At 41.7% G+C, this 16,218-nt stretch overlaps 1 protein-coding gene across 3 annotated transcripts in view; it reads right to left on the reverse strand.

The window, feature by feature from the left end:
- The window catches only part of Zfat (zinc finger and AT-hook domain containing), a 204,933-nt gene that overhangs the window by 21,467 nt on the left and 167,248 nt on the right, over positions 1-16,218 (reverse strand). For all 3 annotated transcript variants that reach the window (XM_074069270.1, XM_074069271.1, XM_074069269.1), the window contains exons 14-15: positions 15,432-15,558; positions 12,656-12,786 (exon numbers count right to left, since the gene is read on the reverse strand). In XM_074069270.1, the coding sequence (XP_073925371.1) occupies positions 12,656-12,786; positions 15,432-15,558 (258 nt within the window). The remainder of the gene's footprint in view (positions 1-12,655; positions 12,787-15,431; positions 15,559-16,218) is intronic.

The raw sequence follows: 16,218 nt of genomic DNA on the forward strand, positions 1-16,218 counted from the left end.
GATTAATAGGGAGATCCTGAGACAATTCACGAAGTCTAGATAATGGCCTTAATCCCTTCAGGAAGGTGAAGCCACAAGGCCCAATTTCTGGTCAAAAATGCTTGAGACAATGCTATTAAGCTTAAAGCTAGTTTGGGGAGAGAAATCCAAACCATAGCATCTGCATCTTTATTAATTTTTTTTTTAATCAGCAGCTCAGCATGTGGGAGGAACACTGGGCTTTCTAGGTGATTGGGCAATGTGACTCTGCCATGCCAGGCTTAGGGTATGCATGGGGGGAGTAGGTGGCAGGCCACAGGTGGGAGGCAGGCTTAACTACTTCTTCCTGGTGTTCATTGCATCCAGGCTCAGGCATACAACATGGAAGCATCTAGTACTTTGAGGGAAAACAATAAACGGAAGAGTGGAAACCCCAGGACACAGAGGAGAATTGGAAATGGGAGGATGGTGGGTGTGACACTTGTCCACATGTAAGCCAGGGATAGCCAATTTCTGCCCTGGGGAGACAGACATGAAGCATTCTCATACCCATAACACCCCTTTCCACTGCTACTGAAACACTCACTCCCACTCCCATTAGAGGAAACTATGGCACTTGACCTTGGAATGGGGATTCAAGCAGGGTGCTCTGCAGAAGACCACTGGGAGAATTTTGATAGGGACTGCATTGATAGTATGGTCATTTTCACAATGTTGATTCTACCAGTTAATGAGCATGGAAGGTCTTCCTATCTTCTGAAGTCTTCTTCAATTTCTCTCTTCAGTGGTTTACAGTTTTCATTAAAAAAGTCTTTGGTTCATTTTGTTAAATTTATTCTGAGGTACTTTATTGTTTTTGAGGCTATTGTAAATGGGATTGTTTCCCTGATTTCTTTCTCAGTCTGTGTATTGTTGTTATATAGAAAAGCTACTGATTCCTGTATGTTAATTTTTTATCCTGCTACTTTGCCAAAAGAGTTTATGATTTCTAGTAGGTTTTTTTGGTAGAGTTTTTGGGGTCTTTTAGGTATAGGATCATGTCATCTGCAAATTGGAAGAGTTTGACTTCTTTCTTTCCTGTTTGAATCCTTTTTATTTCTTACTCTTGTCTTATTGCTCTGGCTAGTAATTCCAAAACTATATTGAATAGGAATGGAGAAAGCAGACAGCCCTGTCCCATTCCTGAATTTAAGGGGAACAGTTTCAGATGTTCTCTATTTAGTATGATGTTGGCTCTAGGTTTGTCATATACAGCTTTTATTATACTGTGGAATGTTCCTTCTATTCCTAGTGTCTTCAGAGCTTTTATCATGAAAGGGTGTTGGATTTTGTCAAAGGCTTTTTCTTCATTTATTGAGAGGATCACGTAGGTTTTGTCCTTGCATTTGTTTAGCACTGTATTACATTTATGGATTTACATATGTTGAACCATTCTTGCATCACTGGAATGAAACCAACTTGGTCATAATGTATGATCTTTTTGACATGTTGTTGAATTCTGTTTGCCAGTACTTTGTTGAGAATCCTTGCATCTATATTCATTAAAGATATTGGTCTATAATTCTTGTTTCTTTATTGAAACATCTTTATTGGGTTTCAGAATGAGTGTAATGCTGGCTTCATAGAATGAGTTTGGTAGTGTTCCTTCCTTTTCTAGTTCCTGGAAAACTTTGAGGAGTATTGATATTAGTTCTTTGAAGGCCTGGTAAAATTCGGCCGTGAATCTATCAGGTCCTGGGCTCTTCTTTGTAGGGAGACTCTTTATTACTGTTTCAATTTCATTACATGCAATAGGACTATTTAGGTGGTTAATATCTCCTTGGGTTCAATTTTGGTTGGTTGCATGCATCTAGGAATTTATCCATTTCATCTAGATTTTCCAGTTTACTTGAATATAAGTTTTCAAAGTACTCTCTAGTTATTTCCTGGATTTCACTGGTATTTGTGATTATGTCCCTTTTTTCATCTTTGATTTTATTAACTTTGGTCTTCTCCTCCATTTTTCACGGTGGCTAGGAGTTTGTCAATCTTGTTAATCTTTTCAAAGAACCAACTTTTTGTTTCATTGATTCTTTGTATAGTTTGTTTGATTTCAATCTCATTGATCTCAGCTTTGATCTTTATTATTTCTCTCCGTCTACTGCTTTGGGTTTGGTTGGTTCTTCTTTTTTTCTAGGAGCTTAAGGTGCATCATTAGATTGTTTATTTGAGAGGTCTCTGTATTTTTTAATGTAGGCACTTATAGCCCTGAACTTTCCCCTTAGCATGGACTTTGCTGTGTCCCATAGATTCTGGTATGTTGTATTTTCATTTTCATTGGATTCTAGGAATTTTTTTAATTCTTCCCTTATGACTTTGGTCACACATTAGTTTTTTTTTTAGCAGTGTGTTGCTCATTTTCCATGTGTTTGAGTATTTTGGGGAGATTGTTTTGTTGTTGAGGTCTAATTTTATTGCACTGTGATCTGATACGATGCAGGGGGTTATTTATATTTTCTTGAATTTGTTGAGACTTGCTTTGTGTCCTAAAATATGACACAAAATATGGAACTTTTGGAGAAAGTTCCATGAGCTGCAGAAAGAATGTGAAATGCGTAGTTTGTGGGTGAAATACTCTGTAGATGTCAACCATGTCTATTTGGTCTAATGTGTGGAGCTGCTCTGAAGTTTCTTTGTTTATGTTTTGTCTGGATGTTCTATTTATTGGTGACAGTGGGATATTCAGGTCTCCCACTATTACTATGTTAGTGTCTATCTGTGCTTTTAGGGCCATTAGAGTTTTTTTTTTTAATATAGATGTGTGCCCTTGTGTTTTGTGCCTGTATGTGAAAGACTGATATTTCCTCTTGATGAATTGTTCCTTTCATCAATATAAAGTGACCTTCATTGTCTCTTTTGATTGATTTTAGTTTCAAGTCTACTTTCTCAGATATGAGTATAACTACTCCTGCTTGTTTATGGGGTCCATTTTCTTGGAAAACTTTTTTCCACCTTTTGACTCTAGGCCCACATTTATTATTTTCAGTTAAGTGAGTCTCTTGTAACATAAGGTTGGGTCTTGTTTTTTAATCCAATTTGCTATCCTATGTTTCTTGATTGGGGCATTGAGGCCATTTATATTCAATGTCACACAGAAATAGAAAGAGCAATAGTGAAGTACATATGGAAACAAAAAGGCCTCGAAGAGCCAAAGCTATTCTGAGAAAAAAGTCCAATGCTGGAAGTATCACAATACTCGATCTCAAACTATACTACAGAGCCATAACAATAAAAGCAGCATGGTATTGGCATAAAAACAGACAGGAAGGCCAATGGATCAGAATAGAAGATCCAGACATAAATCCACACATCTATTGCCAGCTGATCTTCGACAAAGGAGCCCAAAACACACGATGGAGAAAAGACAGCCTCTTCAATAAATGCTGCTGAGAAAACTGGATATCCACATGCAGAAGACTGAAACTAGATCCCTGTCTTTCACCCTGTACCAAAGTCAATTAAAAGTGGATCAAAGACATTAATATAAGGCCTGAAACTCTGAAACAACTCCAAGAAACAGTAGGAAATACACTAGAAAAGATAGGTATAGGGAACAACTTCTTAAACAGAATTCAAAAGGCTCAACATCTAAGAGAAACAATGAACAAATGGGACAGGCTCAAACTAAAGAGCTTCTGCACAGCAAAGGAAACAATCATCAGAGATAGCCCACAGTATGGAGAAAATCTTTGCCAGCTACTCATCTGACAAGAGTCTAATATCCAGAATCTATAGGGAACTAAAAAAACTCAGCCCCAAAGAATTAACACCCCAATGAAGAAATGGGCACATGAATTAATCAGGGAATTTTCAAAGGAAGAGGTACAAATGGCCAGTAACTACATGAAGAAGTGTTCAACTTCCCTGGTTATAAAAGAGATGCAAATCAAAACAACGCTTAGATTTCATTTCACCCTTGTAAGAATGGCCAGAATCAAGGATAATAACAACAAATGCTAGTGAAGATGTGGCAAAACAGGAACCCTTATACACTGCTGGTGGGAATGCAAATTAGCACAAACACTATGGAAAACAGTATGGAGATTACTCAAAAAACTAGAGATAAAACTGCCATAGGATCCAGTGATACCACTCCTGGGCATCTACCCAAAAGAACATAAAATAGGATATAGTAGAGACACCTGCACACCGATGTTCATCACAGCACTATTCACAGTAGCTAAGCTCTGGAAACAATCCAGATGACCTACAACTGATGAATAGATCATGAAATTATGGTACATATACACAATGGAGTATTACTCAACCACAAGGAATAATGACATGGGGTTTGAAGGCAAATGGATGAATTGGAGGACATCATGTTAAGTGAAGTTAGCCAGGATCAGAAACACAAAAGATGGATGTTTTCTCTCACATGTGGAAGATAGAGCCAAACATAAATATATATACAAAAACAAACATGATCACATACAAACTCAGATACAGAACATGTTTGTAACAATGGAACTACTCTATGGAACTAGAGGAAAGAGAGAAAGAAAAAGAGAATGATAGAGCAACAGTAATATCACATACCACAAGATGTGAAGGTAGAGGATATAAGAATGTGTACTGAAAGATGTTGAAAACCGGGAGTGGGAGGAGGTAAAGGGGTAAGGGAGAGTATTCTAAGGGATTGAAAAAGTAAAGCACAGCCACAGTGGGCATACATTGAGACACCTGTCTGAACTCAACTCAAATATTAAATATGAAAACCAGGACTATAATTAGGCATAGTATGTGTGGAGGGGGTACTAGTGAGAGTGGGGAGGATGAACTAAGGAGATTAAGGTGATGGTATATGGTAGATGGATTTCATATACCTATATGAAACGAAACTAGAAAACCTCTTGAAATTACTTTAAGTGGAGTGGGGAGGGGGCTGAGGGGGAGAGAGGATGGGGGCAATGTAACCAATGTACAATATAAGTCTAATCGGAATTGTCACTACGCAAGCCCCCTGTATAATGAATAGATCCCAATAAAAAAAAAAAAACCCTGGGGTCACTGTGGCTGTGTAGGCATCTTCTCAACTGTCACTCCCTCAAGCAACCATATGACCAAGTGGATTTTTGAACACTGAATCAAAACATCAACTGTGACAAATGTAACGATATACCAGAAAGTGTGTGTAGTCTTAAAGTACACAAAATCTGCACATCGGGATCGTGTTTAGGATGCCTGAAAATTTCACTCCTGGAGTACCAATGAGACCCTTGCACTCTGTAATATACTTGTGTGTATGATGATTAATTTCATGTGTCAAACTGACTGTGCCAATGGGATACCCAGACACATGGCCATGTGTTAGTTTATGTGTGGTTGTGGGGGTGACTTTGGAAGAGATTAATACTAACACTAGCAGACTGAGTTAAACCAGATTGTCCTCTCCAGTGTGAGTGAGTCTCATTCTATCAGCAGGCTTGAATAAAATAAAAATGCTGACCATCTTCTATGGTTTAGATATTAGATTGGGTATCTCTCAGAGGCTTATGACTAAAAGTTGGTCAGCAAGGTGGCACTAGTAGAAAGTGGCATAACCTTTAAAAGGTTGGGTCTAGTGGGAGGTCCTTGGGACAGGGACACTGGAGGCATACTTTCAATGGTGGCTGTGGAACCCTAATCTCTCTCCCTCTGCTCCAGTTCAAGATGTGACTGTATTCCTACACATGCTCCCACCATGATGTGCTACCACTCACCATCCTCACCAGAGGGCAATCGGGTGGTCCACCTGATCTTGAACTATGAATCTCCAAAAAGTTCAACTGAATACTGTGTAAGTAGCCTGTGTCAGGTATTTTGCTGTAGTGATGGAAAGCTGGCTGACACCCTCCCTAAATAAGAGGGGATTCCTCCTCCCTAGTGTCTTCAAGCTGGGATATTGGTTTGGGTTTTTAAAAATTTGCTTGTTTTGTTTGGAGACATGGTCTTGCCCAGGCTTGCCTGGAACTCTCAATCTTCCTGTCTCAGCCTCTTGAGTATTGGGATTATAGGTGTTCATCACCATGTCCAACTGGGGTATTTTTACCCCTTGCCTTTGACTTGAGGCTGAAACATCAGCTCTTCCTGGTCTCAAGCCTGCCAGCCTTCAAACTGAAAGACACCATTGGTTCTTCTCAACCTCCAGTTTACTAACTGCAGACCTCCATAAATAACCTGATCCAATTCCTTATTTTACACACACACACACACACACACACACACACACACCACACATACACATCATTTGTTTTGTGTCTTTGGACAACTCTAACACAACATGCTTTCTCTTCAGATCTCAGCAAAGTGGCAATGGTAACTGGTCATGGAGAGGGTAACTGGATAGCCTTAGCTATGCCAAACTTCCAGGTGGGACCCTGTACACAAGGGAAGGCCCTGGCCAGTTCATATGTGATGCTGGGATTGAAAGGCGATTTTGATTTTTAAAAGCAACACAATGAACAAACGACCTACTCCATGTTGCTTGTAGGTCAGAAATAGGATCATCTCCCAAACCCTCCCCAACCATGCACCCACGTGCTGGTCTGGGGTAAACCTTTCATAATAAGAAATAACACAAAATTTTTAAAAATGCAACTCACTAAGTCTGGATTATCATAAAGGCAACTTTGACCTTAAAAAGAAAGTGCTGTGGCATCATATGATAAATGCCCCAAAGAAGTGAAGAAAGGAAAGGCTGGTACAGCAGAAGGCCTGGCAGCCCAGAATCCAGAGCCATAAGTGTCAGTGGCTGGCTTAGAGAAGCACACCTGTCCTGGGCAGGACGCTAGCTAGTAAGATCCACTGTCTGGGTTCTGTCAGTAAACACAAGAACCTGGAACCTGAGACCTGTTAAAAATGCTAACATTGCTTCAAGAACACAGCACAGGTCAGGAAGCCAAGTGAAGGACATCTTCCTCTGAGAAGTGACACAAAGGCAAGACTGACTGGATTCAGAGCAGCCTGAAAAGAGAGGCCAAGTGAAGGTGCTTCTGGGACTTGGAATCATGGACTCTTGGTTACAAAAGGGTAAGTCAGTTCCAGAGTCTCCAGGACCTCTTCCACCACATCTCCTGCTCCAGTCATCCAGTACTGACCTCATGCTTTGCCTCTGCCTGGAGCCCTGCCTCCCTCCAACTCTCTCTGCAAAGCTCCATTCTGGCCCCTGCCCTCCCCCAGTCTCAGACCTAGGCCCCTCTGAGCAGTACCTGTGTTCATGGGGTGCTAGGCTACCTCCTCTGGAGATTCATCACCCTCTTTTTGTGACGGCCTGTTGAAGGTTCTGTCTTTTGTTTCTTTTTCCATTGCATTCTTCACCTCCAACATATTCTGAACATTTACTTATTTGTTTTGGCTCAATAGATAGACCATAAGCTCTTTACCCACATCACCCACTTATTCCTTCACTGAAATATCCCAAGTGCCAAGAACAGCAGTTGGCTGGTCCTGTTGAATGAAAGCATAAACGATTTCCCTGGTTAGACTACTGGCCTATGGAAAGCAGTTTATCTCTGTAACCCTGTGATGTAGGCAGAATAATGGCCCCCATGAGATGTCCATGTCCTGATCTCTAGAACTTGTGAGCATGTCACCTCACAGAAGGCACTCTGTGAATGTATGGGGCTTGTGATCCCAGGCAGACAATTCTGTGCTATCTCGGTGGGTCCAAGGTAGTCAAAAGGGTCCTGATCAGGGGGAGGGCAGGGTAGGAAGAAGAGAAGAAATCTGATCATGAAAGCAGAGGTCACAGTGCCTGGCTGTGAGAAGATGTCAGCCTGCAATGCTGGCTCTGTAGGTGCAGGTGAGAACCATCAGTCAAGGATGTGGGTGGTTTTTGGACACTGGAAAAGCCAAGGAAGGGCTCTTTCCCAGAGGAATGGAGCTCTGCCAACACTTTGGTTTTAGTACAGGAAGCCCATTTTAGACTTCCAGCCACTAAGCTTCTAGTTATTTGTGACAGTGGCAATAGAAAACTCCATACAGGTACTGAACACATGGAGGCTGCTCAGTCAGTGCCTGCTCAATAACAAATTAAAGCCAACAAATAAAATGTTAGTCTCTAAAATAAAATGTAATTCATAAGAAGAGCAAAGTGATGACAACCATGAGCCAATGATGCTGTGTTATCTTAAGTCATTCTTTTCTTTAAGTAACTAATTGTGACTCAATGACGCTCATGACAGTATTTCCTTTGCTGACATGTCTTACATCCAACCTACTTAGGCAGTCTTATTAAAGAAATATAAATTTCCTCCTCATAAAAGTCTAAGGAAAAAACAGAAATAAAAATGAAGAAAACCAACTTATTTAACACAAACTGGCTGAGCTCAACAAAGGTGCCCCAAATCCCATTCTAAGCTCTCATCTGTGTCCTCCTGCCAGGCTGGCAATGGGTTTGCAGGATTCCCACTTCTGCTGAACCACTTGGAAATGTTTTTAACATTGATACTTGAAAAAAGAGAAAAGTGACAGGCACTCATTGATGACAAATTTCTGGGTCCAATGGAGAACTTTTTTAGCCTTTTAAAAAATAATTCTATAATATTTTTGAATTAGAGTACATTAAATACAAGGGGGTTTCACTGTTGTGGTTCTATACATGCACACAGTGTATCCCCCACATTTACTCCTTCCCCTTTTTGTTTTCATTATACTATCTTCATGTGTATATATGTTGCATACTTTGATCCTCATCAACCCTCCTTTCCTTTCCCCTCCTCCCTCCCAGTGACCCCTTCCATCAGACATGTTCACATTCATGTTCCATTACCTCCTCATCTTAGGTCTAGATTCTATAAATAAGCAAGAACATGTGATATTTAGCTTTTTGAGCTTGGCTTATCACCTCAACATGATGACCTTCAGTTCTATCCATTTTCTTGCAAGTGACACATTTCATTTTTCTTTGTGTGTGTGTGTGTGTGTGTATGTGTGCAAGAGTGTGTGCATGTATCATAATTTCTCTCTTCATCCATAAGTCGTTGGGTATCTTGGCTGATTCCACAGTTTAGCTATTGTGAACAGAGTGCAATAAGCATGGATATGCAGGTATTTCTCTGTATACTGACTTACACTCCTTTGCATACATGTCCAAGAGTGATATGGTAAGGTCCTAAGGTAAGTCTATTTTAATTTTTTGAGGAACCTCCATACTGACTTCCATAGTGGTTGCACTAGCTCACAATCCTACCAACAGTGCATGAGTGTTCCTTTTTTCATCCATCCTCAGCAGTATTTGTTTTCTTGATGACTGCCAATCTAACTAGGGTGAGATGGAACCTTAGTATAGATTTTATTTGAATTTCCTTTGGACATCAGGTATATATTAGTCATTTGTATTTTTTCTTCTGAGCGCTGTCAGTTCAATTTGTTTGGCCATTTATTAATTAGATTATTTGTATGGGCCAAATCTTTCCCACATCTTTTTAAAAAGAAGAAAAGAAACTATTTTGTCCAGCTCTTTGTTTCCAAACTGTCAGCCTACCCATAGGCCTGCTCTTATTTCCAGCCTGGAAAGTGAAAATTTGAATATTGAGAATTTATCACTTTTAATTATCACTATAGTTTCAATCCTGAATGTCCCAAAGAGACTCATATGTTGAAAGCTAATAGGGTAACACTAGTGCCAAGTAGTGGAACATCTACAAAGTGGTGCCTAGTGGAAAGAAGATAGGTGTTTGGGGGTGTGTGATTAAAGAAGATAGTGGGGCCCTCACCCCACCCTGTGCCCCCTCCGGTCTCTCTTTGCCTCCCAGCTGCAATGAGGTGTGCAGCCCTACTCTACCTCGCCCTTCCCTCCATGATGTTCTGCATACCTCAGGCCTAGGCTGATAGGGCCAAAAAACTGGAGGCTACAACCTCTGAAACCATGGGCCAAAGACAATCTTCCCTCCTTAGAGTGGGTATATCTCAAGTATTTCATCAAAGCAATGGGAAACTAACACAATTATCAATGATGAATTTTTAAATTTTGGTCATTTTAATTAACATCAATGAATCACAGAAAAATAAAATTATAAACAGAGCTATAACTATTTGTTTATATGAAAAGGAGTCTTGACATTTTTGAAGATCAAGAACCAACTCATGTACAACCTAAAATACATTTTTGGCCCTAAGATGATGCATATAAAACAGGAAACCTTAAAAAAAAAATCTCAAAATATGCTATCTAACTGTAATTTCAAACATTTGCTCTGCAAATTACATCATATGTTCTTGACTTTTCTGTCCAGTACTGATTTATAGGCTATAATTGGAAAATCAAAACATTAGGCCAATAGTGCACTCTATCTGGACTGAAATATTTATTGGGCATCTACTCTGTGGGATATTTTTGGTTGGAGTAAGAGGAAGTCCCCAACACCACAGTCATGTGCTCCTCCTACGATGGAGAAGGGTAGTAACACTGCTTTCCAGCAGGTTTACTAAGCCTTGCATTTCAGGGGTTCAGCAAACTTGTTAGCAGATATAACTTCCTTACTGAAAAAAATCCTAAGCCAGAGTTTAACTAAAGGAAAAAAAAAGGAAACCAACATATCTAATAAAAACAGCACCCTTTCTATGTAAATGATGGGACAGGCGATTGAGAGAGCGTTCCTTCACCTGGCACAGCCAGAACATTTCAGTCCCTTTGTTGCAGGCATGGTGCCTGATGTCTACTGATCCATCCACTCTCCCATCCATTTGGTATCAACAAATACATGAGAGGTGGGTGCTGGCAGACAAGACACTGACGTGGACACATGTCCTCTTGGGGACCATTTCCAAATGCAGTTCCTCACCTCTGTGTTCAATAGTGCCACATTTAACCTTGTGTTTGCGGTGAGAAAGAAAATTCTCAAGTGTTCCCTCCTCTGGACACACTTCACTCATTTACACTGGTTGTGCTGAATGCTTACCTATCTCATCCCTTGTTGAGCTGTCAGTCTAATGCCAGCAGCCTATCTAAGCTGTATCCTAAACCCCACAATCTTGCCTATCACTGCATGCCTATGATGCTCAATAAATCCTGTCCCTGAGTAGCAGCAAATCAATCCTACTTGTAGAAAGAAGATACAAATCACAATGAGAAGCATCTTTCTAGCTCTCAAAAGCATTTGGCATGTATGAAATATCCACAGTCCTCCTGATGCTGTCCCGATTGGACCTTCCCAAGGTACCAGGTCTAGCTCAGGACTCTACATGTCAGGATACAAGTTCAAGGTTACAAAAGAGATTTGTAAGTCATTTCAAGATTGTAACCTAGTAAACACTGAGAAAAGCCAAAAAGCCTGGAGGTTTATGAATCTGTTTTCAACTAGTGAAAGAGCACCAGGGCAGACACTGAAAAACGAAATACTCAGCTGCCTGTTCTTGACTTCTGTCGGACCTTCTGGAGAGAAATCACACTATGGAGGAGGGGTTTTAGGACATGTAATTCAAACACACTTCTAGGTATGATATGTCTTATATGTGGATCCAGAAATTGAAAGAGAAGCCAGAATATTCTAAGAGAAATTGTTGGCTTGAATTTCATGCTTTGCATGGTGCCCTGTGTACACTTAGGGGACATTCACAGAGACAGCACTGGGACATCCACTCCTGACTCATCAAAGGTATGGGGAAACATCTCTTAGGATTCCATATGTAAGGTTTGTTTAACTCTAGTAGCACACAACTCTTCCAGGTCTTTCTTCAAATTTCAGTAAGGTCTTTCCCAACAACCCTTTGTTAAATGGCCCCTGACCCACACTTGTCAGACCCACACCCTCCTCCTCCTTTCCCTTTGTTCCACCCTACTTCTTACCACCGGATCCCCTTTATGGCATTTGGTTTAGTCAAGTTTTATCTTTTTCCCTACCTGACAGTAACCACCTTGATGGCAGGCACTGGTTGCCTCCCTGAACCCCAGAAGCCAGAAGTCTGACTGACAATGGCAGGCACTCCATAAATACTTACTGAATGACACCATAAAAGAACAAACAACCATATATTTTCCTGGTTCTGATGTGTTTACTGTTTTTGTTTTCTGCCTTTAAGGTACTTGTGTAAGTCAGCTCAAATCTTTCATAGAATGGAGCAGGAGACAGCAGACAGAGAGACAGTATAAATACACAGAAAAGATGCCCTGATTATCAAACACGCTGCATTCTAACATGGTGAAGTTTACTGAGGACAGAGGAGGAAATGAGCCAAACAGTGTGACTAGCAATTTACTAAAGGGACCTTTGTTCCAAAACTCATCACTCTCCTCCTATCCTGTGATAGCTACTGTTTTTAAAGGGTGGTTGTAGGGGACATGTCCCTAGCATCTCTGGCCGTACCCATACTTTCCAGTCTTCCACTGGGGCCTCAGGCACCACAGGCTTCTCCTCATCACAGATATGGCCACGTGTGTCCACACATGCGTATTTTTATTCTGGGATTATCTAAATGGAAATGAATGAAGAGTTTCCAGGGTGTTTTTGAATTATAGTATACCTCTTTCCCAAATACAGCCCCGCAGAGAGAATCACTGAAGACAGAAACCCATAAGAGTCAAAAGTGAGACTACACCAATTTCATTCCAAATTCTACTTTTGGCACATTAAAGCCCTGAAAACCAGTGGGGGAGGGAAAGAAGCAGGTGTGTGGCAGCTGGAGAGATAGATATTTTATAGCACAGGGTCCTTACCTGTTTTACCACAGTCACCGTACCGGGTGCCATGGCAACCACTGAGGCAACAGCAGTGGCATCGTGGGTCTCCCCACCCAGCCCAATGATCTGCTGCAGGATGTTCACAGCTGTGGGATCAAGCCGGTCACCTTAGAAAGAAGAAGCAAACAGGACACTGCTAAGGCCACTTTGCCTGGTGAAGCACGTCCAGTGCAAGACCAGTGCATCTTCCCTTGGGTGATCCTTCTTCCAGAGGATGCACAGGTTTCCACAATCACTCATTGTGACAGGAAAAACTATTTGTATGGTACTTTATAGCTTACTAAGCATTTTCTACAGGAATTGCTAAAAGCCCCAAGCAAACTGTGAGGAGATGGGATTGTTGTCACTTGGGTCCAAAAAAAGCATAGACTTGCCTCAGGCCATTGGACCATTTACATCGCAAAACCAGGACTAAAGCCCAGATGTTAGGAAGCTCAACTTGGTGCCACAAGACTGCCCTGCACAGTGGCACTCCTGAAGAGTACCAGCTGACACATTCACCAGCACAGCCAGTTTCTCTTGAGTGCATGATAGGTGGTCAGAGAAAGTGTGCCAAGTAAAACACAGGTCAGCAGCAAAACATCTGAGGATATATCATTTATTCAGCCAGTGGGCTTCCCAACTCCAACCCAATGTTGGGCTTCTGTTTTAATCTTGTCAAAAGACTGGGGCCCACATCCTCAGGGTACTAACAGCATACCCTGTCTGCTCTCACCTTCTGTGTGCCCACCCGGAACTCCCTGAACACGCTCTGACCCTGATCATTAATTCACTAACAGGAAATTGCAGGTCAGTCTCCAAGCCGTATAATAGTAGGAAATCTTTATCATGGGCAGCTTTTGGTAGGCCATGTTTCAATGTGAGTCAATCAGTAAAAGACTACAAAAGAGGAACTCAACATGTTCCATAAAGTGGGTAGGAAACAGCATATGACTGAGATAATGACTTGTATATATTCACAAAGGGGCCATCAAATGCCCCCTTATCCCACAAACATGCCAACCCACACCCTTGGAGAAGAGGACACAGATGTGCCTTGGAGCCAACCACTCCAAACGTTCAGAGTAAAACATTCACCTGGAAAACTTACTGAGGACAGGTTTCCATTCTTCATCCACATATCCCTCAGTGCCCATTTATTCAGCCCTATAGTCAGCCAGGAACTATGGTTCCTGACAGGAATACAGACAAAGACATAACAGGATGCCCCTCCTCTCTGTCCTGGGTTCACAGGCACCTGAGCGCCATTTGTAAGCAAATCGTTATAGTACATGGCAGGTCCCATCTTGGGAGGGCATTTAGGGGAACAGTGTAGAAAAGTCATGTGGGATCTCAGGAGATGATATGCAATGTGAATGCTGAAGATGGGAACAAGCTGTGCAGAGAAAATTTGGTGTGTCAGGGGGAAGGGACCAGCTCATATCTCAGGGATAACTGGAGCATTTGGGTGAGAGATGTAGCTAGGATGGAGAACTGCAGAATTTGGCCAGAACAGTACAGCCTAGGTGTGAGAAGCAAGAGATGGTGAAGCATGGGCAGCCAAGGGTAGAGCAGGTAGGCCTGGCTTGCTTAACTTTAAGAGAGAGAGGAGAAAGAGGAGAGAGAAAGAGAGGAGAGAGAGAGAGAGAGAGAGAGAGAGAGAGAGAGAGAGAGAGAGAGAGAAACTGTGGAGCCACTCTCTCCACAGTTCCCTGTAGCTCAGGAGGCAGCAAAACCTGCTCTCTCCTAAACTAACCTGTGAGTTTTAGTGTAGCTTTCTCAAAACCTGCCATTCCGGGTCTTAATGAGTGGGCAAAACCAGAGTTTTCCTCACTCCTATTTCCTAACACCACTGATTCCATCTAATGCTTTCCTTTCAAACTTGCTTGCTTGACCTCTGTTCCCAAATATACACAGGGCTATGCAAAGTAACAGTAGCTTGAGTTCACAGAGCTTGAGGAAAATCTGTTCAAGTACAATCTGCCACTAGGGTAGCACAGGGTTTTGTTCTTAAAATTGATCTAAAATTTGGAAACCAGGGTGGGGATGTAGCTCAGTGGTAGAGCACTTGCCTAGTATGTGCAAGGCCCTGGGTTTGATCCCCAGCCCTGCAAAATAAAATAATGAAAACCATGACATTTGGGGTAAAAATCCTCACTGAGCCTTTTGGAAAGAACAGAAAATAGGGTGGGACATTAGTGATCCCAGGAACATGGGTGTGGATCAGTAAATAGCCTTGGGGTTATAGGAAGTCTGTGAGGTGAACTACTGGCACACTGGTCTCAGCTACCTATTGCCACTGCTTGGCCCCTCTGGCACCTGGGATAAGTCCCCTGGAGATGACCTGATGCATGGAATGGGACAGTGCCTGGATGAAGATTCAGGAGCATGAGGTTACAGGACCAGCTTCCACACTCTTGCCTACCATTTTTAATGGAAAGCCATCTACACACACCTCTGAAGCAAGAATAATAAGATCTACCCCTCTCAAAATGCTGCTCTGGGAACTAAGTGTGAGCTGACGTGAGGAAATCACACAACCCTGCCCAAGGGCCCCACCCTTGCTACAGCTCCACTCTGAAACATTTCAGGAGGCAATGATTCTCGTGTCTGAAAACACGGATGCTTCTGTATTCTGAATGTAGGTCGGGGGTTTTGAGGTGGATGAAATGATGAATATCATTCATTCACAAATTCATTCATTCAGCATGTAGAGACCAGCTCTGAGTTGGGGTGGGGGATAGGAATCAAAGGAAGCCAGGTGTGCCCTCACCATTCTCAGAGGTGTATCTCAGGTCTTGAAGTGCTGCCACAGCTGCCTGTGTCCCCTGAACATCTTCTTCAGCCTCAGCAATATGGAGATACTGGGTGGGGGGATCCTCAGATGTCTCTGTTGCTGGCTAAATAAAAACATATTACCTTAGCATCCTTCTAAAAGATCAACTACTATCCAGAAAATCCAGGATAATGTATTAAAATAAAACAAATGCACACAAAGCAACACTTTAGAACATCCTGTTTACCTAGTATCCCTGTGAAATCTGATATATTTCTCCAGGAAAAACCTTGTCTTTCTAAGTACTAAGATTTTTTTAAACCAGTTTTGATGGAAGCTTCTTGCTCCCCATTCTAGGTAGCAGAGTATGCAGTGCAGAATCAGAGATTTACATGCTCACATGTTCTCGGATATGCACTTGTAATGGATCTTCTGTTTCTTCCCTTTGCTACCAGTACTGCCTCGAATCTGACCCTGACCCTGGGGCCTCATGCCATGTGCCTAACAACAGCAATGGTAGAAAGGAGGAGAGGAAAGAGAGAGGATGGGTGATTACATAACATGCAAAGCACTGGTCCTGACACAGAGTACCAGTCAGTGACTCATAGTTATTCGCACCATTCCTATCATTATATGAAGGATATGATAAACAAAACTGACTACAAAATTATATTTTCTCATTATCAGGATTTAGGAGGGCAGGAGGAGTTGTGACATCCTCAGGTAACTTGCATACATCAAGGAGAGGATAGGTGGAATAGAATTTTCACAGAACCAGATATTA

This window comes from Castor canadensis, chromosome 3 (genome assembly GCF_047511655.1).
Source record: "Castor canadensis chromosome 3, mCasCan1.hap1v2, whole genome shotgun sequence".
In the NCBI taxonomy this organism is placed as follows: domain Eukaryota; kingdom Metazoa; phylum Chordata; class Mammalia; order Rodentia; family Castoridae; genus Castor; species Castor canadensis.